This window comes from Lampris incognitus, chromosome 2 (assembly GCF_029633865.1).
Source record: "Lampris incognitus isolate fLamInc1 chromosome 2, fLamInc1.hap2, whole genome shotgun sequence".
NCBI lineage: Eukaryota > Metazoa > Chordata > Actinopteri > Lampriformes > Lampridae > Lampris > Lampris incognitus.
The window spans coordinates 123,193,913-123,207,988 of NC_079212.1; the positions used below are offsets into that span (position 1 = coordinate 123,193,913).

At 44.2% G+C, this 14,076-nt stretch overlaps 1 protein-coding gene across 1 annotated transcript in view; it reads right to left on the bottom strand.

Moving 5' to 3' along the window:
- Positions 1 to 3,345: 3,345 nt before the first annotated feature.
- Positions 3,346 to 14,076, bottom strand: part of LOC130131836 (transcription factor SOX-13-like) — a 40,381-nt gene continuing 29,650 nt past the window's right edge. The window contains 5 exon segments of the mRNA XM_056301618.1: positions 3,346 to 6,084; positions 7,699 to 7,915; positions 9,112 to 9,282; positions 9,381 to 9,486; positions 13,983 to 14,076. The exon segment at positions 13,983 to 14,076 is cut by the window's right edge and continues 49 nt beyond it. Coding sequence (XP_056157593.1) covers positions 5,808 to 6,084; positions 7,699 to 7,915; positions 9,112 to 9,282; positions 9,381 to 9,486; positions 13,983 to 14,076 — 865 coding nt within the window. The 3' untranslated portion in view covers positions 3,346 to 5,807.

The window sequence follows — 14,076 nt, forward strand, 5'->3', positions numbered from 1 at the left end:
CCGACTCAGTACGTACTGACAGACGGAGCCTGAGAGTGGCCGAGCACAAATGGAGAAAAGGCGCAAACTCCCAGATGACCTTCTCAACTTCCAAACTCTTCTTTCAACTTTCTCCTCCTCCCTTTCTGCTGCTAAGGCTGCCTTCTATCGCACTAAAACCCAACCCGCTACCTCTAATCCTAAGAAACTCTTTGAAACCTTCTCTACACTTTTTCAACCCCCACCTCCTCCTCCTGCTTCCTCCCTTCCCCCTGATGACTTCGCTAACTTCTTTGACAAGAAAGTAAACAACATCAGATCCTCCTTTTCTCACCACCTGGTTAGTGCTGCTTGCACTATCCCACCCTCTGCACCCTCCCTCACCTCTCCACGTCCCACCCTATCCCACCTCGCTCCCCTCTCCCCCGATGAGGTTCTAAACCTCATCACATCCAGTCGCCCCACCACATGCTCCCTTGACCCCTCCCCTCTTCTTCAGTCTGTAGCACCTGAACTCCTTCCCTATCTAACCCACCTCATCAACACCTCCCTCCAGGCAGGATGCTTTCCATCTGCCTTCAAGACTGCTAGAGTCACCCCCTTTCTCAAGAAACCATCACTTAACCCCTCTGACATCAAAATCTACAGACCAGTTTCCCTTCTACCCTTTCCATCCAAAACTTTCGAACATGCTGTCTTTAACCAACTTGTTTTGTACCTCCACCAGAACAACCTCCTGGACCCCAACCAGTCTGTTTCAGGGTCGGTCACTCGACAGAGACGTCCCTCCTTGCAGTGACAGAATCGCTGCACTCTGTGAGAGCAAACTCACTCTCCTCTGTTCCTATACTCCTGGACCTGTCAGCTGCGTTCGACACAGTGAACCACCAGATCCTCCTCTCTACCCTCGAGGGGCTGGGTGTCACAGGCTCTGCACTCTCAATGTTTGCAACCTACCTGACAGGTCGCTCCTACCAGGTGACATGGAGGGGATCTGTTTCAGAGCCTCTCAGACTGACTACAGGCGTTCCACAGGGTTCGGTTCTGGGTCCTCTCCTTTTCTCCCTGTACATGACATCCCTGGGTTCTGTTATTCGCTCGCATGAATTCTCTTACCATTGTTATGCCGATGACACCCAGCTGATCTTGTCCTTTCCTCCCTCTGACACACAAATAGAGACATGCATTGCTGCATGATTGACTGACATCTCGGAGTGGATGGCAACACACCACCTGAAGCTCAATCTGGACAAGACAGAGCTGATGGTCCTCCTGGGGAAAGGTTGCCCGAACCGAGACCACTCGGACTGTGAGGAATCTGGGTGTGATCCTGGATGACCAACTGTCGTTTGCTGAAAACGTTGCATCGGTTGCTCGCTCCTGCAGATTTCTCCTCTATAACATCAGGAGGATTCACCCATTGCTCACCGACGAGATGGCACAGGTGCTCATCCAGGCTCTGGTCATCTCCCAGCTAGACTATGGCAACTCCCTCCTTGCTGGCGCCCCGGCGTCGGCCATCAGACCTCTGTAGCTTGTTCAGAAAGCTGCAGCTCATCTGGTGTTCAACCACCCTAAGTTCTCCCACACAACTCCCCTTCTCATGTCCCTACACTGGCTCCCACTAGCTGCTCGCATCCAGTTTAAGACGCTGGTGCTAGCCTACAGGGCAGTGAAAGGAACAGCTCATTCCTATCTCCAGGCCATGGTCAAGCCCTACACCGCCGCCCGACCACTTCACTCTGCTGCCTCAGGACGCCTGGTTGCCCCATCGCTCAAAGGCCCTTGCTGCCGATCAACCCAGTCACGGCTCTTTTCTCTCCTGGCCCCACAGTGGTAGAATGAACTCCCCACTGATGTCAGGACAGCGGAGTCGCTGCCCATCTTTCAGTGCAGGTTGAAAACTCACCTCTTCAAGAACTACTACCCTGTTACTTGTTCTTAGCACTTATTGTATTCACTCTTTAAAAAAAAATCTCATTCTTGCACTTTTACTTTAGCACTGGTTTTGCTCTTAGATGCTTGTTTAGATGCACTTATGACCTCTGATGACTAGTAGTTCTACTGATTTCCTACGTTAAATGCACTTATTGTAAGTCGCTTTGGATAAAAGCGTCGGCTAAATGACTGTAATGTAATGTAATGACTGTGCTAACCACTGCGCCGCCGTGCCACCCATACTATTCATTCTGCATACTATTCTTCATACCACATACTATTCATTCTGCATACTATTCTTCATACCACATACTATTCTCAGCCCTGCTGCATACTAGTCTGTATACTATTCTTCATACTATTCATACCACATACTATTCTGCATACTATTCATTCTGCATACTATTCTTCATACTATTCTGCATACTGTTCTTCATACTATTCATACTGCATACTATTTGCATACTATTCATTCTGCATACTATTCTGCATACTATTCTTCACACTGCATACTGTTCTCAGCCATGCTGCATACTATTTTTCATACTACATACTATTCTGCATGCTAAAAGAAGAAATGGAAACGGATGATCCGCTGTGGTGACCCCTAACGGGAGCAGCCAAAAGTAGTAGTAGACACTATTCTGTGTACTCTTCATACTGCATACTATTCTTCATAAAAGGATCAATAAAGGTAATGGTCAAGAAAGAAAAAAAATCAGGCAAGTCTTTCAAAAGAGCAATCTCACATGAGTAAGGGTCAGTTTGAAATTAAAATCATTTATTCACTAATTTGAAACCATACTCGGTATACCAAAAAGCCAAAAGTTAATATTTAGCTAAGTCTTGTGCCCCGTAAGTTGGGCCAGTTATGATGACGTCCAAATACATAATTCTGCATCAGATTTGAGATTACTTCCAATGACGAAATTATTGTTTGACAGGTCCTGTGCCCTACTTATTAGTTTCAGGTTTAGGCCATCGTGCCCACATACACAATGCTCAGGACTTTTCTATGGTACCAAGGTCTTCAATAGAAGATGTCTGGAGTCGGCACGCTAATAAGACAGGGATGCCTGAGTGACTAATAATAATAATAACAATAGTAATAATAATAATAATTACATTTATATAGCACTTTTCAAGACACCCAAAGCACTTATATACATTCACAGTTTTCCATCAGCTGAAACATGAAGAGAGGACACCACACAGCAGAATGTGTCATTATGCTGCTGTAATGCACAACACGGGTATGCTGGAAAGAGCTGGGGTTGTTCGTTACCTTGGAAATGTCCTGTGGGAGCCTTGCAGCCATCTAATTACAGAAGCACCCTGTGTATCTATTGTGAGAGTTTCACATAGCCATGATTAAAACACACACACACACACACACTTACAAATAACTCATAAATGTGATTAGGGCAGTCGATTTATTATCTTTCAAAAAACAAACTCACAAAACTTGGAAAACATACAGAAATTGTACACCGTTAAATTACACAGGCTCTTATAAACAAAATAAAGTCTATCTATATTTACATCAGCAGGGGTGACAATAGGTGACGCCTCAGCGTGTCTCCACTAAAATAAGATAAAACAGTTTTGTCTGATATTTATTTTTGTACACAAACCCAGCATATTTGCTCTGCGCATTGCGAAGCGGGGAAGGGAACCTCCTTCAGTAGGATGTGCACCGTGCTGGGGTTAACGCTATCTTTTTTTCCATGAATGATCAGGAGTTGCAGTCAGCAAAAGATGGATTGACCCCCATGTCAGCACATGTGGTATATACATACAGCATCATGAAAGCAACAACTGTTTCCAGGACATTAAAAAAAAATCCCCCAAAACCATCATCTGACCCTTTTACCACCTCTGTGGACACCAAAGAGGGATTCACAAGTGCATCCTTAAAATTAACAGTTACTTCCTTTTCCAGTGCAATTGAAAAACGCAAATCCTACGCAGTTATTTTTTCAGAACTGTGGAGGATTTGCTTTTTTCCTGTCAGACCACCATGGAGCGGGACGGTGAACGATAACAAGGGGAAGAGGAGAACGCTAAAGCCCATTTGGATAGAGCCCGGCCTCACCCTCAATCTGAGGCTGACTGATTCGTCGAGGGGCGCGGCTGGCTGCATCTCCAAAGAAACGACTGCACCCGCGGGGTTGAGGAGAGACAACTGTGCACAAGGACACAAGGTGCTCAACACGACCTTAATCAAAAAACACTCAGAGGCACACTCAAGAGGTACATAAAAAAGGCAAGGTTGAGGTCAGCCTACAAAAGGAAACGGATTTGGTACAAGTACACACACGCACACACACGCACACACAAATAGCAAGTATGGAAAGGGTGTGATGTGGGAGGGGAGAAGGATTTCATTGTGGATTTAAGTGCAACAACCGGTTCAATAGGAGGGTTTTCTTTCAACCCAACACTACACTCGTCCTCCCCTGTCTGGTTAAAGGTGTTGTTTTTTTTTTAAGTTCCGGTCATTGTTTGGGACTGTTTCAATGGTTATTTTCAGTTCTTTTTTTACGTTTGTTAGATTGGCAATATGTGTTTTCTGTTTTGTTTTTCGGGCAATATTTCCAATTTTTCAATTTTGCTATTCAAATTCGACCATGTGTCTCTGAAGTTTAACTTATTTAAAAATAGTATTATAGTTGTTAAAATGTTAATTTTTGGTGTCAGTCGTTTCCTAACAGACATACTAACATATCCAATGCATTAATATCTCAATTGGGTATTATCATGACAGAATATAGCGTTTAAAAACCGGCCGTCATTTTGACCGCCCATGGCCGTTTTAGGTAGGAGTTCTAGTGAAATCAACTGGTGTAGCGCTGGGTTGGAAAGCAAACCTGTGTACACATGACTCTCCATGGCACATGATCGACTACCTCTACTCTTCACTTCACGTTGTGTCTTTTATGCCTTTATATTTGTAGACACACCATTTCCCTCTATCTGGCACTAGCATAGCTAGAGGAGAAGAAGGGAGTTGGTGTGCGCTGTTGAAAAAAACACAGGGCAAAGGCTTCAGTCAAAGTGCAGTCTGGAAAAGCTGACAGACAGGGAAGGACCAGAGAGGTAGTATGGGCAGTAATACAAGGGCTAAATCCCCAGAGCAATAAGGGTTGGGTTAAACAATCACCTTAGAATCAACATAATCTTAGAGCTAAAATACTTTTCTGTTTATGAACGTTAGCTCCAAATATGCAGTATTAAGTTCCAACATCCTGTTGCATACTCCGTTAGGCAGACTGAAATTTTGTTTGGCGCTGTTCTCAATCTCAACAGCAGGGGGCAGCACTCGCATACTGATCGCACCCAGCTCTATTTTATAGCGCCTGTAAGGTTGCAGAGACGCTTTTAACATAACTGTCTGCCTCCATTCATGAATTAACATGAAGTGCTGGCATAATGTCTGATTTAACAAAAAGCAATAATAGACATGGTCTGGACAAATAGCGGTTGTACAACTCTCAGCCGTAGCTACACAAGGTCAACATTAGGATGGATAACTGAGGAGTAAGGCATTAAAGGATAGATCTACAGCATTATCCTAACACTAAACAGCTGTTGATATAAACAAAGGTAACGGGGGGGGGGGGGCGCTAGCACGCGCACGTGTGTGTGTGTGTGTGTGTGCGCGCGCGCGGCGTGCGCTTTGGTGGGATAGATGGGAGGTTGAACTAATTTACATGGGAGAGAGTACAACTCCTCTGTCACCAAATCTCTTCACTTTTGTCAGGCAGAAGGATAGACTTCCCATTCACTGCAGACTCAATCCCTCTCTCTGTTTACGCCGTCCTCTCTCTGATGTGGTCAGTCAATGAAAAGCGCTCCCCGCTCTTCCCTCATTCATAACCCATCTCCTCTCAGTCTGTCAGGAGCACCAGCTCTCCCTCACTCCTCTCTCCTCCGTCACTCTCCTCTACTTCGCTGTACGGGGTTCTCTCCCTCTCTTGCTCCCTCTCTCTGGGGAGAGGAGTGGGGGTGGCTTGTCCCTCTGTTCGCCGTGGGGGCGGGACTTGGGGCAGGTAATGCTCCAGCATCGCAGGGTGAAACGGCATGGTTGCCACAGACACTGAGCCGGTACCGCCCGGGTATGGGCCGTCGCTGGGGGCATAGTGTATCTGCTGAGGCTCTGATTGGCTGTACAACAGGAGGTAATGACAAACATGAAAGAAAAAAATATTACAACTTTATAGTTGTCTGTGAATGTTCTCATTCATCCAGGTCATAGTTATCCAAAGGAATTGAATCAAGTGCAACTGGACTTGGTTATATATCTGTGAAGACGTTTTGCCTCTCATCGAAGATGCTTCATTAGTTCATGCCTTTCTGACTAGATCAAGCTAGTCTGACTGGCTGGTGATGAAACTCAGATATTTAGCCTTGATTTTCATATTGAGTTTCATCACCAGCCAGTCAGACTAGCTTGGTCTTGTCAGATAGGCACGAACTGATGAAGCCTCTTGGATGAGAGGCGAAACGTCTTCATGGATATATACCAAGTCTAGTTGCACTTGATTCAATTCCTTTGGATAACTTTATAGTTAAAATTACAGTCAAAGGTAAGACAAAGATGTAGTCGTTATATCAGTGATATACCCGAAACAAATCTATGAGCAAACTTAAAAGGGAAAATCACAATATCTCATGTCTTGTAGACATTATGATACTCTCCATTAGCAGACATAATACTGAGCAGTCTTCATTCAGTCTCTTAAACGCTGCCGAAACTGTGTCAAAAAGTTTCCGCAGTCACAAAAAGTGAAAATTAAAATGACTGCATCCTGGTTTGCCGCTCCCTTCATTAGGCTACATCGACATAGACTACATTATATAAGGAGCTGAACTGTGAATATCAATGCTCCATACAGCTGTTATAGTGAATGCGACCGAATGAGGTACAAAAAAAAATGTGATTCACAGATTCTGCACCAGTGACATCACTGGTGGAAACCTTTTTCTTGCACAGTTTTGCAGGGATTTCAGAGACATGCAGAAGACTGCTTGGTATAATGGTTGCTAATGGAGTGTTATCCATTCAACATATATAGAGAGATAGATTGTTCATTTTTAAAAAGCATCAAGAGCAACCCATCAAAAATATGTCCGCCAAAAAAGAAAAAAGGTAAAAAACTGATTCAGTTGGGGAGAGCTGGAGAATTGGTTGAAAGAGGTGTATTGCCATTCATTATCAAGAGCAGACCGATTACAGTGGTGCTGCCGCATTACCATATTTCAGTTTGTCTACATCCATCCATCCATTATCCAAAGCGCTTATCCTTCTCAGGGTCGCGGGAATGCTGGAGCCTATCCCAGCAGTCACTGGGCGGCAGGCGGGGAGACACCCTGGACAGGCCGCCAGGCCATCACAGGGCCCAGACATTCACACCTAGGGACAACTTAGTATGGCCGATTCACCTGACCTACATGTCTTTGGACTGTGGGAGGAAACCCATGCAAACATGAGGATAACATGCAAACTCCACACAGAGGATGACCCGGGATGATCCCCAAGGTTGGACTACCCCAGGGCTCGAACCCAGGACCTGCTTGCTGTGAGGTGACCGCGCTAACCACTGTGCCACCATGCTGGCAGTTTGTTTATATCTCCAAAAAAAAGCTTTGGGAGCTGCCTGCGGGTGTTTTCTTTACAAGGTGTGGAGATGTTGAATGTTCCACTGTAACTTCAGCAAACAGTTGAGCATCGCTTGCCAAGGACACGTTTTTTTTTTTTGCGCCATCCTTATGTTGTACCTGTGAGCATACGTTGCTCTCTGTTCTTGCCGGCGGCTCTTCATCATCGCCTTGTACTCGCCCACCCTCAGTCTTCGGCCCTCCACGATGCAGGTCCTTTTGGGACGGGGTTTGTATTTGTAGTCAGGGTAGCGCTCCAGATGCTGCCTGCTCAGCCGAGCCTGCTCCTCATAGTAGGGCTGTTTCTCCTGGTTAGACATGCCCTTCCACCTGGACCCTAGACACAAACAGGATAGGGCAGGGTGGGTGAAAAGACAAGTTTTCCAGGAATTTTCACTTGAAATTTTTCAAATTGAAAGCTTTGCAAGTCTCCTCAAAAGTGGATTTGTACAAAGTATAGGAGAAAACAGTCCCAGGAAATATGGCAGAGGATATCAGGGTTTCCACTCTCTTTAGGAAATCATATTCGAGGACTCTGCAGGGACAATTTCCATGACTTTTGCTTGGATATACAGCACACGACAGCTGTTGCTTGCAGAAGGTCATATTAGTCAGTATTAACTATCAGTGAAGGCCTTGACAGTCTTTAAATGGACTGTGAAACTTTTATCTGGTCACCGAGTGTACCAACCTTCAAACATCAAGCACTGATGCGCTACCACAGTAGTTAAAAATATGGCAAAAAAAATGTGCAATCTCAGATGAAAATTACACTAAAAAAAATATAAAAATAATAAAAAACACAAATTTATGAGCTAACTTTACAATTTTCCATGACTTAAAGAATATTTCCAGGACATCTGATCAATTTTGTCATTGTCCAGGAGTTTTCAAAGACCAGAAAACTAGTCTGTAAATTTCCAGGTTTTCCAGGACACGTGGGAACTGTAGAATAAAAAGTGAGTGTTCAAGTAATTGTGTATGGAAGCGAGGGGGATTTGTTGTATTTGTGTCTGTATACATGAATGTGTGTGAGTGAGTGAGTGAGTGAGTGAGTGAGTGTGAGTGAGTGAGTGAGTGAGTGAGTGAGTGAGTGAGAGAGAGCGAGCGAGAGAGGGTGAGAGTGTTTGAGGTTTAAGGGGGGTAGGGGAGATGAGTGTCTCCAGTTCTCCACAATGGAATGGAATTAAAGTGTTCGGCCAGGGGAAATGGGTGCCAGCCTGTGTGTGTGTGTGTGTGTGTGTGTGTGTGTGTGTGTGTGTGTGTGTATGTGTGTGTGTGTGTGTGTGTGTGTGTGTGTGTGTGTGTGTGTCTGTGTCTGTGTCTGTGTCTGTGTGTCTGTGTGTCTGTGTTTGGTTGTGTAAGCGTGAATGGTGAATGTTCGTGTCTACTTGAGAAAGCAGGTGGCAGATCTGGCTCTCACATGCCCCACTGTGCCAAGCGGGACAGCCACAGTTGACAGTCTCAGAATAGAGACACAGAGATGCACACACCCCCAACTAGGGAAGTGTGCCTACAAAGTGCCAGGCTTACCCAGTATCTTGCTGATGGAGGAATTGTGCATATCGGGGAACGCCTGGAGGATCCTTCTGCGTTCGTCCTTGGCCCAAACCATAAACGCATTCATGGGCCTCTTGATGTGACCAGAGGAGGGTGGGGGCCGGGCCTCTACATAGCTCCCCGTACCGGAGGCTGACAGTGGACCTACAGGACAGAAACGCACTCAGTGCTGCATATACAACCGGATATAAAAGGTTGTATTTATTCTGGTGTAACACTTGCAAGGCTTGAACCAGGCTTACCCTCAGAGTCACTGCTGAGGTGATCCTCATTGGATCTAAGAACCTGCATGTCTTCACTGCGCTCAGCGTGGAGTAGCCGCTCACCTCGCACAGTCTCCTTGTACTCCTACAGACAAGGGAAGACAAAGTTGGAATGGATTTGATCATCTCGGCACAATACATAGACTGTCTCACTGAAACACAGATAATCTAAATTTGACTGCAGTAAAAGATGGTCTGAGAGATGTATTTAAAAAAAAAAGGGCCGTCGCATGAAGCGTTTCACCAGTTCTATTTAAGGTAAACAAAAAAGTGACACAGCAGCCATATCAGCTGGTGTTTAAATGAAGAGCTGTAAATGCAAAGAAAAGCAAATTATAATGACCTAAAGGAGAAAGAATGGTGTTTATTGTCCGAGGGAGGCGCGGAGAGGTGAAGAGGGGGATGGGCGGAGGAGAGGAGAACATTAAGAGCAGAGCAGAACAGATGGAGGAGAGAGACTTTGAATTTGCATCAAACAATCGTCATTCTGTCCTCCATCTCCATGCTCTTACATGGAATTAATCCCACGCAGTAGGCAACTCTATCAGCAGTGCCAATACCAAATTAGGGTTGGCCGATTGTATTGGTTTAAGTGACATCCCGATGTACGGGAGCAGGAGCTGGTTACTGAAGCTGAGGCTAAGTAGCGAGGGATAATGGAGGAGAAGAGGTGGAGAGGTGCAGGGCACAGTATTACGATGGACAAAGAGAGAAGGCAGCTGTTGCAGCTCAATGCCTCCAGGAGACCTTTGTGGCATTGTGTTATGCGGCAGTTGTTGGTCTAGGACATGCCAGAGACTAAAGCTTACAACCAGTTCAAAGAACAAAAACTGAAGCTGAAAGAAAAAAAAAAAGAAAAAAATAGGGAACAGAACAGAACATGTCTCTTTCAGACAGAAAAAATTCTGGTTGTTGTGAGGTTTCAAAATTCCAGTTAATACCCTTTTCTATTTCCTGTCTGTAAATGAAATACCCAAATGTTGTCCACCCATGTTGTTGGCATGGGATACATGAACTATGATGAATTTAAGCCCTGTTTTATGTATGAATCATGGGAGGAAACAGTAGCAACTTTGGTAAAATTTCCATCCCTTGCTATCCCTTCATGACTCATTCCCTGTAAAGGTGCATTAGACTATAGAAGGCTATATATCCCGTACACACTCTGTTGTAAAGGTGTATTAGAATATAGAAGGCTATATACCCCATACATACTTTGTTGTAGAGGTGCATTAGAATATAGAAGGCTATATACCCCATACATACTCTGTTGTAGAGGTGCATTAGAATATAGAAGGCTATATACCCCATACATACTCTGTTGTACAGGTGTATTAGAATATAGAAGGCTATATATCCCGTACATACTCTGTTGTAGAGGTGCATTAGAATATAGAAGGCTATATACCCCATACATACTCTGTTGTAGAGGTGCATTAGAATATAGAAGGCTATATACCCCATACATACTCTGTTGTACAGGTGCATTAGAATATAGAAGGCTATATATCCCGTACACACTCTGTTGTAAAGGTGTATTAGAATATAGAAGGCTATATACCCCATACATACTTTGTTGTAGAGGTGCATTAGAATATAGAAGGCTATATACCCCATACATACTCTGTTGTACAGGTGCATTAGAATATAGAAGGCTATATACCCCATACATACTCTGTTGTACAGGTGCATTAGAATATAGAAGGCTATATACCCCATACATACTTTGTTGTAGAGGTGCATTAGAATATAGAAGGCTATATACCCCATACATACTCTGTTGTAGAGGTGCATTAGAATATAGAAGGCTATATACCCCATACATACTCTGTTATAAGGGTGCATTAAAATATAGAAGGCTATATACCCCATACATACTCTGTTGTAAAGGTGCATTAGAATATAAAGGCTATATACCCCATACATACTCTGTTGTAAAGGTGCATTAGAATATAGAAGACTATATACCTCATACATACTCTGTTGTAAAGGTGTATTAGAATATAGAAGGCTATATACCCCATACATACTAAGTTGTAAAGGTATATTAGAATATAGAAGGCTATATACCCCATACATACTACGTTGTAAAGGTATATTAGAATATAGAAAGCTAACTACCACATACATACTAAGTTGTAAAGGTGTATTAGAATATAGAAGGCTATATACCCCATACATACTAAGTTGTAAAGGTATATTAGAATATAGAAGGCTATATACCCCATACATACTCTATTGATGTGTGTGACAATATAACTCAAGCTGTTGGTGAGCGTATGTGAGAGAGAGACAGAAAGAGAGAGACAGAGAGAGACAGACAGACAGACAGAGAGAGAGAGACAGAGAGGGAGAATGTATATGAGTGTATGGCACAGCTGAGAAATTCTTGAGCCTGTTACAGTCACAGTAAGAGCACGACTTCATGTAATCCTAAACCTGATGCTGACCCTTGAGGAGACCTCTGCACATCAGTGATCAGCGTGTGTGTGTGTGGACCCTTGAAGAGACCTCTGCACATCAGTGTGTGTGTGTGTGTGTGTGTGTGTGTGTGTGTGTGTGTGTGTGTGTGTGTGTGTGTGTGTGTGTGTGTGTGTGTGTGTATCATGGCCTGGTGTTATCCAGCACACCCTTTGTTCTCTGCACAGTATAGTGGGTATTTAAATCGCACACCCTTAAGTCTGAATACAACCCACACTGTTAACTTTGGAAGCAACAAATAACTTCCCCAATTTGTTACTGCATCGTTACAAAATACTCAGTGCAGAGGAAACCGCTTATGGTGATCACAGTTACAATGATCAAGCACTTACGCAGATCAAGATCAAATGTTGCCGGGCAGAATGATTCCTATACTATCGCTGTTTAAGTAATCCAGTTATTGTAATCAGATAGTCCACTTAAAGGGATAATTTTGGGTCTTTCATACATGGAAAATTAAGATTTTCCATGTATGGAGGTTACTCGGGAAATATCATCTCAAATCAAGGTCACTCAGGAAATCTCAGGGAAGGAACAGTGCCACATCTGCTCTAAAAATCTGAAAATCCACCTCCAAACATATAGCCTTAAATGGCATAGGCTTACCTTCATTTTTAAATCTTGGCATACTGTAAATAAAACTTTATTTTGGGCAACGCCAAGTGATGTTACTGTAACCTATAGTCTGTTTTCAAATTCTTGTTTGAATTAGCAAATATTTTGTTACAGCACTACTCTATTTCACTGTCTGTTCCATTACATTGTATTTATCTGATTAATCTACATCTCAATTAAGTGGTCATCTGGAAAAAAAAAACACAACTTCGCTTAACATAATCATCTACTTATAGTAACCATATCGACCTGCCTCAGGAACTGTTGATTCAGTTCTACACTGCAATAATCCAGTCTGTCCTCTGCACATCCATCACTGTCTGGTTTGGTTCTGCCACCAAACAGGACAGGGACAGACTACAACGGACAGCTAAGCCTGCAGAGAAAATCATTGGTGCCGACCTGCCCTCCATTCAGGACACACATACACCTCCAGACTCAGGAAACAGGCAGGCAACATCACTGCAGACCCATCACATCCTGGTCACAACCTGTTCCAACTCCTCCCCTCTGGTAGGCGCTACAGAGCACTGTACCCCAAAACAACCAGATATAAAAAAAATTCTTTCTGCAGGCTGTCATTCAAATGAACGCTTAACACTGCCAAATAAATCCAACCATTCTGTATATACTGTACTGTACTGTGCATTGTATGTATACTGGTATGCTCTGTCATGTCCATCTACCTCAGGTATACGTGAAAGCAACCTGCTAACATCTATTTCAGCATCTCTGATATATTCTCTGCACCATTGCACTTAATCGCCTCTTATTTCACCTTTATAAGTCAGCCCTTGTGTATATAGTATCTGAAGATTGTTGTGTTGTAGTGTTGTTATTCTATGTTAAGTACACAGAGAGCCACAAAACCAGAGTCAAATTCCATGTAGTGCAAAACCTACATGGCCTATAAACATGATTCTGGGCGTCCGGGTAGAGTAGCGATCTACTCCGCTGCCTATCAACATGGGGATCTCTGGTTCGAATCCCCGTGTTACCTCTGACTTGGTCGGACATCCCAACAGACACAATTGGCCACGTCTGTGGGTGGGAAGCCGGATGTGGGTATGTGTCCTGATCCTCCTCTGGTCGGTAGGGGCACCTATTCGGGCGGGGGGAACTGAGGGGAATAGCATGATCCTCCCACGTGCTACATCCTCCTGGGGAAACTCCTCACTGTCAGGTGAAAAGAAGCGGCTGATAACTCCACACGTATCGGGGGAGGCATGTGGTAGTCTGCAGCCCTCCCCAGATCGGCAGAGGGGTTGGAGCTGCGACCAGGATAGCTCGGAAGAGTGGGGTAATTGACCGGGTACAATTGGGGAGAAAAACGGGGATATTTAAAAAAAAAAAAAACATGATTCTGATTTTGTATGGATGTGATCACTGTTAACGATTTCCACCATAATACGGAGCACTTGTCATACACCGGGCGAAAAGATCCTTGATAGAGCATCTGTGCAAACATTTTGGCAATGGGCTCACTATCTTGCTGGAGCCGTCCCTCTCTCTGCCCCGCTCTCGATCTCTCTCCCGCTCCCTCTCTGTCTCCCTGGTTCCCTGGCTCCTCAGGAGCTGC